The sequence below is a fragment of the Narcine bancroftii genome, chromosome 5, assembly GCF_036971445.1.
Source record: "Narcine bancroftii isolate sNarBan1 chromosome 5, sNarBan1.hap1, whole genome shotgun sequence".
Lineage (NCBI taxonomy): Eukaryota > Metazoa > Chordata > Chondrichthyes > Torpediniformes > Narcinidae > Narcine > Narcine bancroftii.
The window spans coordinates 62403806-62424235 of NC_091473.1; the positions used below are offsets into that span (position 1 = coordinate 62403806).

Sequence of the window (20430 nt, forward strand, 5' to 3'; positions counted from 1 at the left end):
CAAAGGAGGAAACCAGAACACCTGGAGGAAACTCATGAGGTCACTGGTAGAACGTACAAACACCTCACAGGCAGCATTGAATTTGAACATGGGTTGTTGGTGCTGTGATGGCATGGCACTAACCATGCCATCTAAATTGTGAGGAGGGTTAATGGAACTGGCACAACATCACCTGGGTTTGCTATTAATTCAGGAACCACTGCAGAATGACAGAGGGGAAAGAAGGAACATGGGGAGGGGAAACAAAATGGTGGCAGTGCTGGCACAAGACAAATGACACCCTCTACCATCCTCAGCATGTTGAGAGAGTCCATCCCCGTGAGCTTACTTTCCTCATCATTGTAGACTTCATCACGCAAGTAGCTTTCAAAGGATCTATGGATTGTTGGAGTCTTCAGCATCTTCAGGAAGAGCTTCACCATTCGGATGATCTTCTGCAGCTCCTTCCATGCTCGGTTCTGGGAACAACATAGACTGCAAGTCACTGCTACTTCCCACACTAAAGGTCACTACTACTCTCATGCATCACAGTCACCACAGTTACATAGAACAGAGAACACTATAGCAGAGTACAGGCCCTCGATGTTGTGCTGACCCATTAGACCCACACTGATCTCACACACACAGCCAGAACAAGTCTTAGTGGGGGGCATTAGATAACTGAGGGAGTTGGGGGGAAGAATTAGCCTGATGCTCGGAAACTCGCACAGCGGGTGGGGTGAGGGGCAGAGTGGGGGAGGGTTACAATACCTGTTCATTGGACAAGCTCTACGGCTCTCCACCCAATCCTGAGGCTGTCACAGCACAAAGGCAGCGGTTGAGGATGGGTAACGTCAACTAGATTCCCCCACCCCCCCCCCCCCCCTTGCAGGGATATACGAGCAGGAGGCACCTGTCCTTGCGCCGCTCTGCAGTCCTGGTGTCCTGGTTCCAGAACCCCTGGCTGCAGGGATGGTCATTTGAAGCATATCGACCACTGCGCTGCCTACGAACCCAGTGGCAGCATCAGGAGAGAACCAGAGCCACCACCATCATCCATGCCGCATAGAGAGGTCACCAAGGTCAGTGCGAAATTGCTGGCCAGGCACGGGCTGCGGCAAAGATCCAGGCTTTGTTCCAAGGTTACCAGATCATGAAATTATTAAGGAGCATTGGCAAGCACCCAGAGATAGAGGAGGGAGGCAGCACCAAGAGGAATCCAGGGAAATATCCACAGATGCGGTTGGGGATAACCCCGAGAATGTCCACCTGCATATGAGTGCAGTGCGGGATCTCAGGACAGGAGAGGTGGCAAGCTGGAAAGCGCAGCTCAAGACTGAGGGACCAGCAATTTGGATCAAGGACTATGTTTGCTACAACCCCTGCAAAGTGACCATACATGTGAAAATGTCAGTGGCAAACCTGCGCTGAGATAGGAACCTTATCAGCACTGTCTAAGCATATCTCCACACAGAGATAAACGGGGAGACCGGTACTGTCCCTAGAATAAAAAAAGATAACAGCCTACAAATACACCAGTCGGGTGGGGATCACAATACCTCATTTGGTGTTTGGGGGGGGACGGCAATGCCTGCAAATGCCCCCACTTGGCACCAGCCCTGCAACCCATATATTCTTAAAAAAACCCTCCCTACCCTGTAACTACTTTTCTTCCATCCATGTGCCTGTCTAAGAGTCTCCTAAATGCTCCTAATGTTTCAGCCTCCCCCACCATCCATGCCAAGGCATTTCAGGCACACACAACTCTATGTGTAAGAAAGCTTACCCTTAAGTCTCCCCTGAACTTCTCTCCTTTCACTCTGTACATATGTTCTCAGATGTTTGCTATTCCTGCCCTCAGAAAAAGGCACTGCCTGCCCACCCAATCAATGCCTCTCATAATCTTGTGGGCCCAATAAAGTCTCCTCTCATCCTTCTATGATCTGAAGAGAAAAGTCCCAGCTCCGCTAACCTTGCCTCATAATCCAGGAAACATCCTGGTAAATCTCCTCTGCACTCTCTCCATAGCTTCCACATTCTTCCTATAATGAGGTGAGCAGAAATGAACACAATACTTTCAGTATGTTCTTACCAGAGATTTGTAGGGTTGCAACATGACACCTCTCCATTACCACCACTCTCATACACCGCAGTGACCACCATTCTCACACACCAGTCACCACCACTCTCACACAGTCACCACCGCCCTCACACACACAGTCTCCACTGCTCTCACACACCAGTCACCACTGCTCTCTCACACAGTTACCACCGCTCTCACACACACAGTCACCACCGCTCTCACACACCAGTCACCACCGCTCTCTCACACAGTTACCACCGCTCTCACACACACAGTCTCCACCAGTCACCACCACCCTCACACACACATTCTCCACTGCTCTCACACACCAGTCACCACCGCTCACACACACAGTCACCACCGCTCTCACACACAGTCACCACCGCTCTCTCACACAGTTACCACCGCTCTCACACACACAGTCTCCACCGCTCTCACACACACAGTCTCCACCGCTCTCACACACCAGTCACCACCGCCCTCACACACACATTCTCCACTGCTCTCACACACCAGTCACCACTGCTCTCTCACACAGTTACCACCGCTCTCACACACACAGTCACCACCGCTCACACACAGTCACCACTGCTCTCACAGTTACCACCGCTCTCACACACACAGTCACCACCGCTCTCACACACCAGTCACCACCGCTCTCTCACACAGTTACCACCGCTCTCACACACACAGTCTCCACCAGTCACCACCACCCTCACACACACATTCTCCACTGCTCTCACACACCAGTCACCACCGCTCACACACACAGTCACCACCGCTCTCACACACTGTCACCACCGCTCTCTCACACAGTTACCACCGCTCTCACACACAGTCTCCACCGCTCTCACACACCAGTCACCACCGCCCTCACACACACATTCTCCACTGCTCTCACACACCAGTCACCACCATTCTCACACAGTCACCACCGCCCTCACACACACAGTCTCCACTGCTCTCACACACCAGTCACCACTGCTCTCTCACAGTTACCACCGCTCTCACACAGTCTCCACCGCTCTCACACACCAGTCACCACCGCCCTCACACACACATTCTCCACTGCTCTCACACACCAGTCACCACCATTCTCACACAGTCACCACCGCCCTCACACACACAGTCTCCACTGCTCTCACACACCAGTCACCACTGCTCTCTCACAGTCACCACCACTCTCACACACCACAGGTCATGGCTGGCTGCTCTCATACAGGCCACTGCTACTCCCATATACACCCAGCACAACCTCACCATTCTCAAACACCATAGGTCACCACTACTCTCATACCTACCACAGGTCATCACTCATACACATACTACAGGTCAACACCACATATCCACCACAGTTTCACCTGTCTCTTAACCACTGGAGTCTTATCATTCATACACATCAGAGGTCACCACCACCACAGGTCACAACCACAGTCTCACCATTCACACCAGTCTCATTTCTCCACTCCAGCACAACCATAATCTAATTAATCACACACATGGTGTCACCACATACAGCCATAGTCTGACTCACTCACACATGTACCTCCAGTTAATCTGATTCTGAATCACTCTCTCTCTCTCACACACACACAATAATCTCTATATACCTTGCAAACTTCTACATACTCACCAATCTCTTGCTCTCATATTCATACCAACTGTTTCACTCCCATGTTCCTGCAATCTTTCTTGTACTACTACAAGCATCCTCCCCCAGCATTCACATCTGACTTTCACTCTCCCTCTGTCTCAGACTCAATGTCACACAAATGCATGAAAAAAAAAATGTCACTCATGCACATCTTTCCCTTTCTATCTTTAACTCTTAGCCATGATTATTAAATCTTATACCAGGATAAAGGACCCTTTAGGAGCAGAATTATTTTCCTCCCTCTCCCAAAGAAGGAATGGGTGCTGCAGATCATAGAGCTAAGAGCTGCTCAGGGTGCAGAAATTGAAGGCATGGCAATATAGTCAGACCTTTCAAGCACCTTCTCCCTTCAGTCCCGTGTGTTCTCCACCTATGCTCGAGCTCATCTGTGGATCCTTCTTTCCTCATTGCAAGGAAGGTGGTTCTGGCAGGCATTGGGAGGTGTGCACTGTACCAATTCTACCAGGTAGGAAGGAACACTGGCACATTGAAACAACAGGCCAGTTACCGAACTAAGGGAATATGAAGCTGGATTAGAGCAATATGCTTCATCTGGTGAGACACCAGGCACAAGTGGTCAGGAGGGCAGATGGAAGATGTGTTTGCTCAGGGGAACTTGGCTAAAGACTGCCATTGGGCAGCCTGGATGTACCTAGGGAGGTGGAAAGTATACCTTGAGTTCCGTTCCACATGTGGTGAAGGGTTCTGAAATCTTTGATGGGCAGCTATAATCTGTCACTTCTCAGTTAGGTGAAGGCATTAGCTAGATCTTCGCTAAACAAGCTTACATTTTGCCTGCAGAGCTGGAAGGTTGACATTCTGTCAGGCCTTCCAGATAAATCTCCAGACTTAGCATTGAACCTAATGTTTCCCTAGCCTTATATCAACCATCAATCTAATGCCCAGGACTCATTACTGTGCAGGACATGGCTTCAGCAGCCCTTAGCCATTGGTGATTGAAAGAATGTGGAGATGATTTATAAGGATGTTGCCAGGAATTGGGGAACTGAGTTACAGGGAAAGGTTAAGTAGGTTAGGACTTTATTCCCTGAGAATGAGGGGAGATTTGATAGAGGTATTTAAAATTATATGGGATATAGATAGAGTAAATGCAAGCAGGCTTTTCTGATGAGGTTAGGTGAAACAAAAATTAGAGGACATGGGTCAAGAGTGAAAGGTGAGATGTTTAGGGGGAATTTTATGGGGAACCTCTTCAGGCAGAGAGTAGTGAGAGTGTGGAATGAGCTACCATCTGAAGAGGTGAATGTAGGCTCGATTTTAACATTTAAGAAAAATATGGATATGTACATGTATGAGAGGGATATGGTGGGCCATGATCTGGGGGCAAGCCAATGGGACCAAGCTGAACAATAGTTTGGCACAGACTACATGGGCCTGTGTTGTAACATTCTATGGTTCTATAGTTCTATTCCAGAATATCCATGGTGACAAAAGACAAACATTAGAACAGGAGACACTGGAATCTTGAGCAAACAATGAATTGCTGGAGGGACTCAGTGAGTCAGGTAGCATCTGTGGATAGAAATGGTCAGTTAATGATTTGGGTTGGGACCCTTTATTGAGATGTAAGTGGGAAGGGGAGATGTCAACTACATTAAGGAGTGGGCTAAGAAGTGATGAGTATTGGACGGAAAGTGGGGAGACAGGGAGAGTGGGAGACCAGTGGGAGGGGAGGCTGGTGAGAAAGAAAAGCAAGAACAGGGGTATTTAAAGAAGAGGGGAAACATGGAGGTAGGGGTTACCTAAAATTAGACAAATAATGTTCATACCATTAGGTTTAAGGTGTGACAGAGTATATAGATATGTTTTTGGGAGATAAATTGGGAAATGTTTGTTCTAAGGTATGTAGGTTACATACAAACATTTTAAAACAGATCTTATTTGAAATATTGGAGCTCTACCAATGCTTGACAGCTTTTGCAAGAGATTTGGAGAGTGCTCAAGAAACTTCACTAATGGATTGTTGTTTACAAAAGGCAACAGATGAAAGATATTGTTGGAGCTACAGATTGTCTGGAGATGTTCTAAGAGGGTCATGTGGCTTTGCAAGCAGAGAGAGAGAGAGAGAGAGAGAGAGAGACACACACACAAACACACACACACACACACACACACACACACACACACACACACACACACACACACACACACACACACACACACACATCACTTCTACAATGTTACAGCCAGCAACACAGCAACAGCAACTGGGACTGGAACAGGAATAGCTGGCAAGCTTATGGAAAGCCTCATTTGGAAGACGGCCTGGTGGTTCATGCAACAGGAGAGGACTGGCTGTCTAATGTTTCACTTGGAATAAGTGAAACAAAAAGGAACTCCATGGTGACTTGAAAGAAAGAGGTTATCATCTGGAGAACCCTGAAGAGGCAAGTTTCATCAGCAAGACACTGAAGTGGCTGATGGAAGTAAATCAGTTGTCAGAGGTCCTGGAACAATAAATCTCTCTCTGAAAACCAACAAGGACCTTCCTGAGTGGTAACCATTTACCTTTCGAGCACCAAAGCCTGGTGAACTTTATAAATGTTCAATTCTGAGCACAATATAAGAATTACCTGCAACCAGTGAACTTGGAGGAATGAGAAGTGAGATTGGACTGTGAACCAAAGAACTTTTCTGAACTTACACACACATTACATAAACGTGCGCTTAGAATTAGAAGGGGGTTAAGTTAAGTTAAGTAAGTCAATAGTGATAAGTTAAAGTTTGATTATATTTTCTTGTTTAAAGATAATTAAAATCAACTTTTGTTTAAATAACCATTTGTCTTGGTGAATTTCTATTGCTGCTGGGATTTGGGGTCCTCTGGGCTCGTAACAAAGGCTGTTTAGAAGGAATACGATGCGTTGTTCCTCAAGTATATATTTGGCCTCACTCTGGTGATGGTCAAGGCCAAGGCCGATCATGTCTCTTTGGAGACAGAGAAGTTCCACAATTCCAGCAGACAGCATCAAAACAGTTCAAGGCAATCCTAGGCTTCACCTGATTTTCCAGCTGAAGTCTGCTTTGCAAAACAAAGTGGGTGCCCAGTTGAGAGGGACTCAAAATTCACACACACACACACACACACACACACACACACACACACACACACACACACACACACACACACACACACACACACACACACACACACACACACACACTACTCACTGATCTCAAATGTTAACTCTGTTTCTCTTTCTCCCTAGATGTTGACTGACCTGCCAAGTATTCCAGCGCTTGCTGCTTGTATTTTCTTATTTGTTCAATCAGAGGTTGGTGTTTATATTTGGAAAGGCCTGTAGTGCGCGGGCAATTGAATAAGCAAACTGCAAAATGTGGTTATGGGAATTCTCACCGTTCGAATGAGGATGTGCATCGACTTGGGCACAGCCACAGAGTTGATACGCTGTTCGGATTCTGCTGAATATGTTTTCAGATAGAGTTCAAACCTGCACCAACAAAACAAGGAAAAGTCACAGCTCCAGTTCGGGTGCCTTCCTACAGTACACAAACCCTTTCTCCTCAATTTAGTTAAACTAGAACTTTCACAGGTAGACAGGGCAGTGAAGGAGTTTGCCACAAATGTGTTCGTTGATCAGGGCACTGCCCCAGGAGTTGAGATATCATGTTATAGCTGTACAAGGCATTGGTTGGCTGTGTGCAGTTCTGAGTGCTCTGATGTAGAAAAGATGTCACTAAGCTGGAAAGGATGCAAAAAGATTCACAATGCTGTTACCTGGACTAGAGGGCTTGAGTTAAAAGGAGAGACTGGATAGGCGAAGTTTTTCTCTCTGGAGCAGAGGAGGCCGAGGGATGACTTTATTTGAGATTTATTAAATTATGTGGCGCATAGATGGGATGAATGGTCTTTTTTCCAGGAATAGAGAATCTAATCTAGAGAGCAATTTTAAAGTGAAAGCAGAAAGATTTAAATGGGACCTGAGGCACGTTTTTTTCACACAGAGGATGGTGGACATGTGGAACAAGCTGCCAGACAAAGTGGTAGAAGAAGGAAAATTGTAACATTTAAAGGACATTGAGACAGGTACAGAGCATGGATAGAAATATGGACCAAATGCAGGCAAATGGAACTAGTTTAGCTAAACTACATGACAAGTTGGGCTAAAAGACATGTTTCTGTGCAGTTGACTAACATTTGACATTAACCATGCCCATGAGACAATCATATTCCTACTAAACTGACAGCCCAGTGTCCCTCCTGCATTTTTTTTGGTTGTTTCTGGCAAATATTCCTTATACCGGGGTTTAATTCCATGACCTGTCATACCTCCCATTCATCACCCTCCTGAAGAAGCTAACAGTCTGTTGTTGCAAGCACATTGAACATTGGCAAACTCCCATACTGCTTCAAAGTCCTCCAACCTAATGCCACTTCCTAAACCCATTATTTCATGGCACCATTAATAGTGGCAGAGTGGCTCTGGCTAAAAGGACTAATAGTGATGTCATTAAAATAAAGATGAAGTCCCTCTTCTCAATATTGTCAACTTTCCAAAGTATTTAACACAGTTCCTCTTCTTGTTTCTCCCCCACCACCCCCACCCCACCCACTCCCTCACCTGCTGTCCAGACTGCGGGAGTCTGGTTCCTGGTTTCATCCTCATCTACCTGGAGTACAAGTTGTTCATTTATTTTCTTTACATCCCTACGCATACCAGGGATTACTCATTGTTCCCAAAGTAAAGTTAATGAAAAGCATTGACACAACACCGACAAAGGATCAAAATCCCAGTGAAATGGGAGGCGAAGGGGCAACCTGATAGAAGTATATAAGATCATGAGAGGTAGATAGTCGGAGTCTCTTCCCAGGGCAGAAATATCAAATGCTAGAGGTCATAGATTTAAATGAGAGGAAAAATATTTAAAGGAGGCCATGAGGCATTTTGTTTACAGAGAATGGTAGGTACCTGTAACATGCTGCCGTGGAAACGATGGAAGCAGATACGATAGGAACACTTCGACAGACACACAAACAAACAGAGAATGGAGAGAAACAGACTATGCTTCTCGGATATGCAGTTTGCAGTGGCATGATGGCTATCACAGACACTAATTGCTGAAGCCACCACACTGAACATTTTTCAGTAAATGGGACAGCTGTTCTTCAGTTAGTTTGAAGCAAAGGGTTCTGGGATGAGGGCAAAGTTAAGGCAGCGGTTGCTGGTGGGATGTTTGGTATCTTAACACTGGGGGATGGGTTTGATCATCGGGAGTAGTGGCTCTGCCTTTCCTGAACTGTAATGACCTTGGTATGATAAAACCATCAGACATGGAAGCAGAAATAGGCTATTCAGTCCATTGAGTCTGCCCCAACATTTAATCATGAGCTGATCCATTTCCCTACTCAGCCTTCTCCCCATAACCTTTGATGCTCTGACTAACCAAGAACCTATCAATCTCTGCATTAAATACACCCAATGACATGGCCTCCACAACCACCTGTATTAACAGATTTACCACCCTCTAGCTAAAGAAATTACTCTGCAACTCCATTCTAAGCAGCTGCGCTTCAATCCTGAAGTCGTGTCCTCTTGTCCTACACTCTCCCACCATGGGAAAGATATTTCTACATCTACTCGATCCATGCCTTTCAACATTCGAAATGTTTCAATGAGATCCCCTCTCATTCTCCTAAATTCCAATAAGTAGGTCAAATGCTCCTCATATAATAACCCTTTCATTTCTGGAATCGTCCTTTTGAACCTCCTATGAACCCTTTCCAACATCAGCACAATTTCAAGACGTGTGCACTGAAAAACACAAAACTGTTTTTTTTTCACCAAGACTGGAGCAAACTCCCCTCCATCCTTGGTCTCTGACCACTAAGATAATTTTGAATTCATTTGGCTAGGTCAACCTGGATCCCATGAGATCTGACCTTCCAACCATGCAGAAACTTGTCAGAAGTTTTGCTAAAGTCAATGGAGACAACATCTACCACCCTAACCTCATCAATCCTCTGGTCACTTCTTCAAATTACTCAATCAAATTCGTCAGACACAGTTTTCCATTCACAAAACCATGCTGACTGTCCATAATCAGTCCTTGCCTTTCTAACTGCTGGTCCATCTGTCCTGTCACTGACTTATAGTTCCCTGCCTTGTTCTTGCAACTCTTAAACAGAGATACAACATTAGTCACCCTCCAGTCTTCTGGTGCCTCACCTGTGGTTAACAACGATGCTAATATCTGTACCAAGGCCTCGATAACTTCTTCTCTAGCTCCCTGCACTTCCTAGGACACACTTGTTCAAGGCCTGGGCATTTATTCACCTTAATGTGCTTCAAGACTGCCAACCCCTCCTCTTTTGTAATGTCAATATGTTCTAAGTCTTTGTTATTCATGTCTCTTAATTCTGAAGCCTTCTCCATGATAAATACAAATGAAAAATATTCATTCAGAATCTTACCCACCTCATGGCTCCACATGTGATGACCACATTGATCTTTTCGCTTGTAATATAGAGTCTCTTGAGGTTTTATTTTACTGTATCTCACCGGAGGAAAAACCCAACACCCAACCCCAACCAACCAATTTTCCCTTGCAACCGCTGCAACTGTGTTTGCCTGTCCTGCATCGGATTTGACATCCACAAACGAGCCTGCAGCTGACGTGGACATTACCCCTCCATAAATCTTCGTCCGCGAAGCCAAGCCAAAGAAGAAAGAAGGAAAGATTTATTAGAGCTATCTCATGCCCTCCTGAGTTTCCTTTTATGTGTACTCCTTCATACCATTCCCTATCCCTGTCTCCTTTCCTCCAGCTCCCATCCAATTCCCTTCCTCCTATCAAAGAGCTACACTTCTTAGTCCTGTGCCATCTCTCTATCACTTCTTAGTTTCTTTCTCTTCTACCTTCCCACCTGTATCCATCTATTACATCTTACCTGATAGCCTGTGTTCCTCTCCTCCTCCCCCTTACACATCCCACCTGCCTGTTTTTAGTTACATTTGAAAAAGGGTTCAGACCTGAAATGTTGGTTCCCTTTTTACTTCCTATGGATGCTGTGTGGCCTGCTGAGTTTCTCCAGCACTCCTGTGTACTGCACTTGACCCCAGCATCTGCAGACTTTCTTGTTTAACTCATTCATCCCTTATTTTCCTCTGGCGATTCACTTGATTCCAGCTGGTATACCTTTGTCTTAACACCCCTCATCAACCTGGGTTCCCTACTCCGGCCAGCCTTGCCCTTCACTCTAACGGGAACGTGCTGTTCCTGAACTCCCCTCTCACTTTTAAAAACAGGTCGGACATTCCTTTTATCTTCAATTAGTCTCTTCTAACCAACCTTTGCTCTTCCTGTCTAAATTAGCCTTGTTGTTTATTTAGGAACCAATCCTATCTTTTCCATAACTGTGTTAAAACTAATAGAATTATGGTCACTGGTCTCAGCGGGCTCCCCCAATGATACTTCAGCCACGTGCCCTGCCTCATTTCCCAACAGGGAGGCCCAGTCTTGAGTACTCTCCAGTAGGCCCAAAATATATTGTTTGAAACACTTTCACATTTATTATCATCTAACTGTCAATATACAACTAGACATACAAAATTTTGCTCTTTGATACAGCACAGAAGGCAGTGACTGTGAGGTGGTGAAATCCAGTCCCAAAGTGGTTGACTTATAATCTGTATTAGTATTCAGAATGAGATCAGCTGGTTGGATAAAGGAAAGGGAGTTTTCATGACATGGATCTTGACAGGTAAACGTGATTAGAACTCTGCTTGCAAAAACTAGTTCAGCCCAATTACCTGTTTCAGTGATGTATTTGTTCTAGTTATCCAATGCCCATTCTCACTTCAGATAAGCTGCAAACAGCAAACCCACAATACTGACCAGCCCTGCAACGACTTCTGAACTTCTGACTGAGCTTGTAACAGCATGTTCATGGTCACCGGCTCCCCATGCTCAATCGCATCCATAATCTGTTTGATGATTGGTGAGTCACATTGCAATAACTCCTCTAAGATTGAAAGAGTGCAGAGAAGATTTACAAAGATGTTGCTGGGACTTGAGGAGCTGAGTTACAGGGAAAGATTAAACAGGTTACGACTTTATTCCCTGGAGTCAGAGAATGAATTATGCAAAATTATATGGCATACAGATAGAGTAAATGCAAGCAGCCTTTTTCCACTAAGGATGGGTGAGAGGACCTGAGTTAAGGGTGATAGGTGCAATGTTTAAATGGAACATTAGGAAAGCTCTGGTAAGACCACGCAGAGTATTGTGTTAATTTCTGGTCACCTCATTATTGGAAGGATGTGGAAGCTATGGAGAGGGTGCAGAGGAGGTTTACCAGGATGTTGCCTGGATTGGAAAGTTTTATGCGAGGTTAGCAGAGCTGGGACTTTTCTCTTTGGAGTGTAGAAGGATGAGAGGAGACTTGATAGATTATGAGAGGCATAGATAGCGTGGCAACACCTGTCAGGGCAGGATCAGCAAACACCAGAGGACATGTGTACAACATTAAGGGAGGGATGTTTAGGGGAGACATCGGTAAGTTCTTTTTTTACACAATGCTTAGGATGCATTGCCAGGGATGACAGTGGAGGCTGAAACATTTGGGACTCTTAAGAAACTCTTAGACAGGGACATGGAAGAAAGAAAAATAGAGGCTTATGGGATAGGGTGTGTTTAGTACTTTTTAAGGAATAAATGGGTCGGCACAACATCAAGGTCCAAAGGGTCTGTACTGTGCTGTAGTGATCTATGTTTTTTGAACATCTTCACGCAGAGTGGGGTGAGTGTGGAAAAAATCTGAAGTGATTGCTGGCTCAATTTTCACATTTAAGAAAAATTTGAACATGTTCATGGATGGGAGGGGTACAGAGAATTATGGTCCAGGTACAGGTCAGTGGGACTGGACAGAATGTTCAGCACAGACTAGATGAGCTGAAGGGCCTGTTTCTGTGCTGTAGTGTTGTAAGGTTCTAAGAGATGGAAGGAGACAATGTGTTGGGAGAGACAGGAAGGAAATAGCAATTAATCCATACAGCCAGCAAACATATACCCATAAACTTACCACATTCTGCAGGCTCATTGCTGGTGACTAGTTCCTTGGCAGTCTGGGCACAGCAGCAACTTCACCCTATTGGTCAGCCAGCACCAAGCAGCTCAGGAAGTAAGGACAATACACATGCAAGATCCATAGGAAATAGAGGGCATCCAATTTTTCAGGCCTGGGCCCTTTGTCAGGTACAAGTAAAAACAGGTAGACACCTGAATAAAAAGGTGGGGAGAGGGAAGGGAGAAGTATAGGCTAACAGGAAAGAGATCATAGGTGGATCCAGGTGGGAGGGTGGAAGAGAAAAAAGCTGGGAAATGAGAGGGAAGAGGGTATCTCTCTGATAGGAGAGGGATAGGAAGGGGGTAGGGAGCTGGAAGTAAGGAGACAAAGGGATAGGTAAAGAGAGAGACCCGGGGGAGTGAGTTAACGATGTTAACTCAGTCTGATTGGAGATGGCCCCAACAAAATAGGTGTTGTCAGGGAATGAGGGGGTACCAGGAAGGTCTTCTCAGCTGCATGGAATGTGGTGTGCCCAACAGGATAATATGGGCTTCTGAAGTTCTATTGTTTTTTTATTTGTTCCATTGGTCCCATCACATGAACACTGACAACCAAATATGGCATAAAAGCTGAAGCTTTCTTAAAGGCCCCCATCAAGAATGCTAGGTCCAGTGGATGACTGAACCATATACTCTAGTGGCAGCCCCGGGTCATTCATTCTCCACACGACAGGTCTGGAAGGAGAGACAGTCAGCTCAGACCACTGTGTGATGTGTAAATGGCAGGTATTCAGCTTATCACAACTCATGGAGTCATATACCACAGGAACTATGTTGACCATCATCTAATACCTATCTATACTAGCTCCTGCTCCATCTCCCCATCCAAGCTTGTCTGCTGACTGTCATTGCCTGTCCTATTACAGGTCAATGAGTGTAGCCGGGATGCTTTTTTACATCAAGACCCAATGCCATACAGTCATCATCATCTAGCATCACGTCAAATTCAACGCAAGCAAGGGAACTATCCCAGCATGGAGGTGGGTGATTTGGACTGAGATGGGGAGAAACCACTTGTGTCCATCTGGAACTTTCCACTCCAGAAAGGGGGCTGCACTTGTTCGGTAATGAGGGTATTCAAGGCTGAAATTGACCAAGTTCTGGACATGAAGAGTATCAAGGGATATAGGGAATGTGTGACGATGTAAACAAGGTGGAAGATGGGAAATGAAACAATCAATTGGCACAGCAGGCCTGAGATCCAACTGGCCCACCATTTGTTCCAGTTTCCTATGCTCTTATGGATATTGGTTGGTTTTAAAGGAGGAGAGAGAGGCAAAGAATTGGAGAGGTTTGGGAAGCAACTTCCAGAGGTCGAGGACAGTGGTTCTCAACCTTTTTCTTTCCACTCACATGCCACTTTAAGTATTCCCTCTGCCATAGGTGCTCTGTGATTAGTAAGGGATTGCTTAAGGTGGTACATGGGTGGGAAGAAAAAAATTTGAAAACCACTTGTTTTAATCATACCAAATTGACTCGTTATGTGGACGGTTTCAAAACTCCAAAGGAAATGGGCCAATGACAATTTTTCTCAAGCAAAATATATCAGTAACAATTGGTTCTAGAGCAGTGATTCTCGACCTTTCCATTCACATGCAAACCAGCTCTGGTAAATTTCACTCCACTCAGTACTGGGTGGCCGTCTGGAGACAAGGATGGAGACAGGTGGTGAGTTGAACTTGGGCAGATCTGTAAGAATGGACACCTTGTTCTCAGACAAAGTCGCAGAGCAGGAACTTGCAGCAGGATGAGGGATCAAGGACAGACCCTTGGTGACACTGGAGTGGGAAAGAAGCTGCTATGTAAGAAATTGGAACAGGAGATGCTTGAACTGAAATGGAAGCATATTATTGGGCCCAGTCAGACCAGGGTGATGAAGACAGGTTTTAGACAAGGATTTCATAGAGATGGGGCAAGTCAGTGGCCAAAAATTGGCAGCTGTTAGGATATATGCAGGTGACCTCCCATTATACTCCATCTGCCAAATTTTTAACCCTTTGTTCATCCTCCGGGGCAGATCAGATTGGGCCAGGCTGACTTTTTACAAATAAAAGTTATAAACATGCCATCACTTCACTTCTCAGTACAGAATATACAGGCTAAATTCATGGATGCACTGGGGGGGGGGGGGGTGGGGGGGTAGCATGAAGGACTGAAGACTGAGGACTGAGCTGGGCTGGGAGATGCAGGCAGTGATTGTAACTGGTCCCCACATGAAAAGCACCGCCAACTGCTTGCTGACCTGGTGCATCCTCATAGTAGAGCGCCACCCCCTCCCTCTACTTTCCAGACTCCCCATGGGATCTGACAGAACCTTAATCTTATAGCTGAGCAGGTCTTCATTTCTCACCACATTCTCTGGCATCTGACTTCACTTCCCCAGAGCCAATTTGGCCAAAATACACTTAGACTTTTAATTATCATTTATATGAACACATCACAGATTCCAACTTGCTACTGGAATTTTTTTTATCCCCACTCTGTATTCTATTACTTAGTCACAATATATAAACAGTCCAAACCTCTCAATAAAGCTGCAACTGAGTAACTGTTATCACATGGACAAATTCCACAAAGAACCCTTGACTGTTACCCTCTGTCATGTAATTCCATTGATAAACCACACTGAATCTCTCAATTATATTCCACAGGTAACTCAATCCACGGAATGTGCTGTTCTGTGTGTATGGTGACCTTTCTAAACACCTTGATTAGACTCCTGTCTGTAAAACTTGAAATTTTGGGAGGATTCCTCTGGCTGGAACCATCGCAAGACACTCACTTGGGTTGACATTCTTGTTAAAGAAGTTGTTGATGATCCATTTGGCGTAGAGTTTTTTCTCACTTGCAGTGGTGAGGTTCTCGAGTTTCTCCACTGCCTGCCAGAACTGCAGTGGAGATTCTGAAGCGTAGGCTTCCAGGAACCTCTGGAAGAAAATTATTCCTCTCAAGTCTGTCAGCACATCCGCCAATTTCCTGCCAAGACACATTGTCAAAGGTTAAGGGATGGTCAAAATTCACCCACTGTCCTGGGATTAGTCTCCCAATTCTGACAGCAGTGGATTTAGATAGAAAATACAGGAAACATTTCAGGTCAATGGCCTTTCATCAGTGTTCTGAAAGACTCCAGATACTGGGATCAAGTGCAATGCGCAAATATGCTGGAGAAACTCAGAGGTCACACAGCATCCAGAGAAAGTAAAGGGTAGCCAACATCTTGGGCTTGGGCCCTTTGTTGGGTACATACCTGATGAGAGGCCCAGGCTCCAAACTTTGGTTACCCTTTACTTCCTTCAGACATTGCATGTCCTTTTATTGGGAAACTCTTCTCTCTCTCTTGACCTGCTGTTATGTCTCCAATACTTTTTTTTTAGTTATGCAGATTTCCCACAGTACATTGCACTTCATCTGGTAGCTTTTTCTCAAACCTTGGTAAGTGTCTGTGCTCATTAAACAGAATACTGCCAGCACTGAAATAAAAACATCCATTAATGGGATGACTAGGAGGTTAACTCACTCTATACAGTCCCCATCAAACACTTCTGAGGCATGTCCTCCACCTCAGTTCAGTGTAAGCTCTGGAATGTGCAGTAGCAATGCTATGGAGTTAAACAAGAAAGTCAGTAGATGCTGGGGTCAAATGCAATACACAGAAGTGCTGGAGAAACTCAGCAGGTCATGCAGTGTCCATAGGAAGTAAAGGGGAAAAAAGTTGGAAAATGAACAATTGATTTCTGCGCAGTTACAAGGTAGATTTAATTATGCAGAATATAAAAGTAGATTATTGTCTGATCATTCTTTGTTGTTAGCTAAATGTTTAAGTGCTGAAGTAAATGAGATGACTTATCGTTGGAGATGTTATTAAAGAGACCTGATTTTATTAAATATGTAAGAGAACAAATTTCTTTTTATTTACAAATGAATGAAGGTTCAGTACAGAGTAAATGTATTTTATGGGATGCTTTAAAAGCTTATTTGAGGGGTCAAATTATTAGTAATACAGCAAGGATTTAAAAACTATTTATTAGAAAGTTCAAGTTAGGAAAGGGAAATTCAAAGATTGGAGAAAAAAATTACAGAGAAAATGTACTGAGGATGATAAGATACAATTATCTAAATTGAAATTACATTACAATAATTTAGAAACTTATAAATATGAAAAAATGATTTTGCGATCTAAACAATGTTATTATGAGTTGGGTGAAAGAGCGCATAAGGTTTTGGCATGGCAATTTAAAACTGAGCAAATATCAAGAACAATTAATGCTATTAGGAAAAATGGTGAGATTACCTATAAATGAGAGGATATCAATGGGAAATTTTTAAAATTTTATAAAAATTTATACACATCAGAGGGTGATCAAGAAATGGATCAAATTGACTTTTTTTTAATCCAGTTTGGATTTACCATTATTGAATGAGTTGGATGTGAAAGATTTAGATGCTTCTTTTACTGATTTAGAGTTGAAGGAAGCCTTGCAATCGATGCCTAATGGGAAATCTGGAGAGGATGGATTTATAATAGAGTTTTATAAAGAATTTAATGATTTGTTATTTCCATTATATAAAGATGTATTGAAACAAGCAACAGAAACTGGTGTATTTCCAGAATCTTTTTCAAGAGCATTGATTACTGTTATACCAAAAAAAGATAGGAACCCCTTAAAAGCAACTTCATACAGACGATATCATTATTAAATGTTGATTACAAAATTGTGGTTAAAGTTTTAGCTAATAGATAGCAAATTATTTGCCAAAATTGGTACATATTGATCAAGTAGGTTTTGTTAGAAGTAGCTACTCTGTGGAAAATAAAGTTAAATTGATTTCATTAATTAATGCTGCAAAACAGCAACTTAATCAACCAATGGTAGTATCTTTGGATGCTGTAAAAGCATTTGACCGAGTTGAGTGGAATTTTTTTGTTCAAAGTATTAGAAAAATTTAATTATGGTCTGTTATTTAGAGGTTGGGTCAAAGCTTTGTATGCTGGACCTACAACAAGGGTAATGACGAATGGTCAGATTTCAAAATCTTTTAATTCATCTCGTTCTACAAGACGGTTGTTCTCTTTCTCCTGCTTTGTTCGCTTTGGTAATAGAACCTTTGGCTCAAGCTGTTCAGCAAGATTTTAATATTAAAGGAATTACAGTGAGAGAAAATGAATGTAAGATTAGTTTGTTTGCAGATGATATTTTTATATATTTAACAAATCCAAAAAAATAATTGAAGTCACTACAAGATTTGTTGAATCAATATGGAAGGTTATCAGGATATAAAGTTAATTGGGAAAAGAGTGAGATGTTACCAATAGCTGATGAAGATTACACAGATTGTAGGCAAATTACTAAATTTAGATGGTTCAGTAAAATTAAATATTTAGGAGCAGGTTGTAAATAAAGAATATCAGGATTTATATAATTTAAATTATATTCCCATATTGAATAAGAATAAAATTGATTTAAAGAAGTGGAAAGATTTATCATTGGCTTTAATTGAAAGGGTCAATTATATAAAGTTGAATATTTATCCTCAAATACAAGATCTTTTTCAATCAACACCATGTGTAATTTCAAAAATTTTTTAAGGAAATAAATAAAGTTATTAGGTTATTTTTATGGAAAGGTAAATTGCTAAGAGTTTCTATTCAAAAATTAACTTGGCGCTATGAGTTAGGTGGTTTACAGTTACCTTGTTTTCAGAATTATTATGAGGCAGCACAGCTGAAGTTTATTAAGTGGTTATTTGATATTGAACAACCCCATAGATGGGCAAAAATAGAGATGGATCAGATTTCTGGAAATAATATTACTTACTTTATTTTTAAATGGAACCCTTTATCATTATAAACATTTAAGTTACCTGTTTTACGACATATAATGAATGTTTGGTATAATCAAAATTTACTTATACCTTCTAAAGAGATAATATCTACAAAATCACCATTATATCAAAATAAATTAATTCCTTATTTTAAAGAGTGGGAAATTAGAGGATTAGTTAATATATTGGATTGTTTTGAGGCAGGGAGATTTTGTTTGTGTGAAAGGTTACAGGAGAGATTTGGTATCGAGTCAAACTCTTTGTTTGTTTATTATCAGCTTTGTAATTTTTTAAAGAAGAATTAATTTTACCAGGTCAAACGAAATTCGAGTTATTAATTGCAGATAAAGTTGAAAAAGGTTTTATTTCAGATATGTATAGGTTGTTACAGGAGAAAATGGAGAAAGTAGATATGAATAAGGTTAAAGAGAAATGGGAAAATGATTTAGATATTGTTTTGACATGGGAAGAATCGTCAAAAATCTGTGTGAATAGTGTTACAAAGTTAATTAACATGAGGTATAATATGGTTAATTATATTTTTTTTGTATCAATTATATTTAACTCCTGAGAAATTGAAGAGATATGGATTTAGTTTAACAGATTTGTGTTTTAGCTGTGGAGAGCAAAGAGGAACTTTTATACATTCAGTTGGGTTATGTAAGAAAGTTAAACATTTTTGGGAGGAAGTTATAAAGTTTTTTAGAGATTTGTTCAAAATAAATTTGCAATGATGTGTGTATTAGGTTATATTAATGTGCCATCTTATAGAGTTACAAATGATTAAACTATATTCGGCTTTTTTATGATTGGGGTAGCAGTAGTGAGAAAATGTATATCTGTAACATGGAAAAATGATGTGCAATTGAGTTTGCAAAGATGGCATAATGAACTACAGTCATGTTTGTATTTAGAAAAAATAGCATAATTTATGAAATAATAATTATTTTTTTGTTGTTATGTGGTTTATATTTAAAATATATGTCTATTCCTTTGGCTTGGCTTCGCGGACGAAGATTTATGGAGGGGTAATGTCCATGTCAGCTGCAGGCTCGTTTGTGGCTGACAAGTCCTTTTTTTTTAAACTTTATTTAAGATTTTATAACATGAATAAAATAAAGGATTACATTTAAAAAGAATAAAAGTAAGATAATAAAATTACAGTACCACATCGGTAAACTAAATAAACTAACCCCCCTGCAATGATTATTACACAACATTAATAACCTAACTTAAAATTAGTCTAACCCCCCCCAAAATAAAGAGTGAAGAGTTAATAAAATGAACAATATTATATATAAGAAAAAAATGCCCACTTACAAAAAAAAAGATAAAACATAACAGGTAAAGATACTAACAAAAAAAGTTATCAATACTAAAATATCACACTTAAAAACATATTTAGAGCAAACTTAAATGCATATATTTAACAAACGGAGTCCACTTTAACCTATAAAAAGACATCCTATCCTGAATTGAAAAAGATATCCTTTCCATGGTCAAACAGGATTTCATCTCCAAATACCACCTATCTAAAGTTAATATATTTCTATCTTTCCAAGTAAGTGCTATACATTTCTTGGCCACAGCTAAAGCTAAATAGATAAAGGAAATTTGATAATCCTTTAAACCTAAATCAATTAGTGATTGCATATTCCCTAATAAAAATATATTAGGATCTAATACAAGACAGATATTATATAAACTATTAAGTATAGATTGAATACCTTTCCAAAACTGTTGCAATCGATCACAAAGCCAGACAGTATGCAAAAAAGTATTA

General features: G+C 42.1%; 1 protein-coding gene and 1 long non-coding RNA gene across 5 annotated transcripts in view; one reads left to right on the forward strand and one right to left on the reverse strand.

The window, feature by feature from the left end:
- LOC138763440 (regulator of G-protein signaling protein-like) overlaps positions 1–20430 on the reverse strand; it is a 131065-nt gene that overhangs the window by 20718 nt on the left and 89917 nt on the right. For all 4 annotated transcript variants that reach the window (XR_011357566.1, XM_069937579.1, XM_069937580.1 and 1 more), the window contains 4 exons: positions 15607–15800; positions 11595–11721; positions 7096–7189; positions 329–458 (listed from right to left, as the gene is read on the reverse strand). Coding sequence is in view for 3 of the 4 variants with exons in the window: in XM_069937579.1 (XP_069793680.1) it covers positions 329–458; positions 7096–7189; positions 11595–11721; positions 15607–15800 (545 nt within the window). In the remaining variant the exon portion in view is untranslated. The remainder of the gene's footprint in view (positions 1–328; positions 459–7095; positions 7190–11594; positions 11722–15606; positions 15801–20430) is intronic.
- On the forward strand, positions 5207–16693 carry LOC138763441 (uncharacterized). Its single transcript, XR_011357567.1, has 5 exons — positions 5207–5264; positions 6947–7012; positions 11562–11697; positions 13691–13804; positions 15476–16693. It is a non-coding gene; the product is annotated as an uncharacterized lncRNA (long non-coding RNA).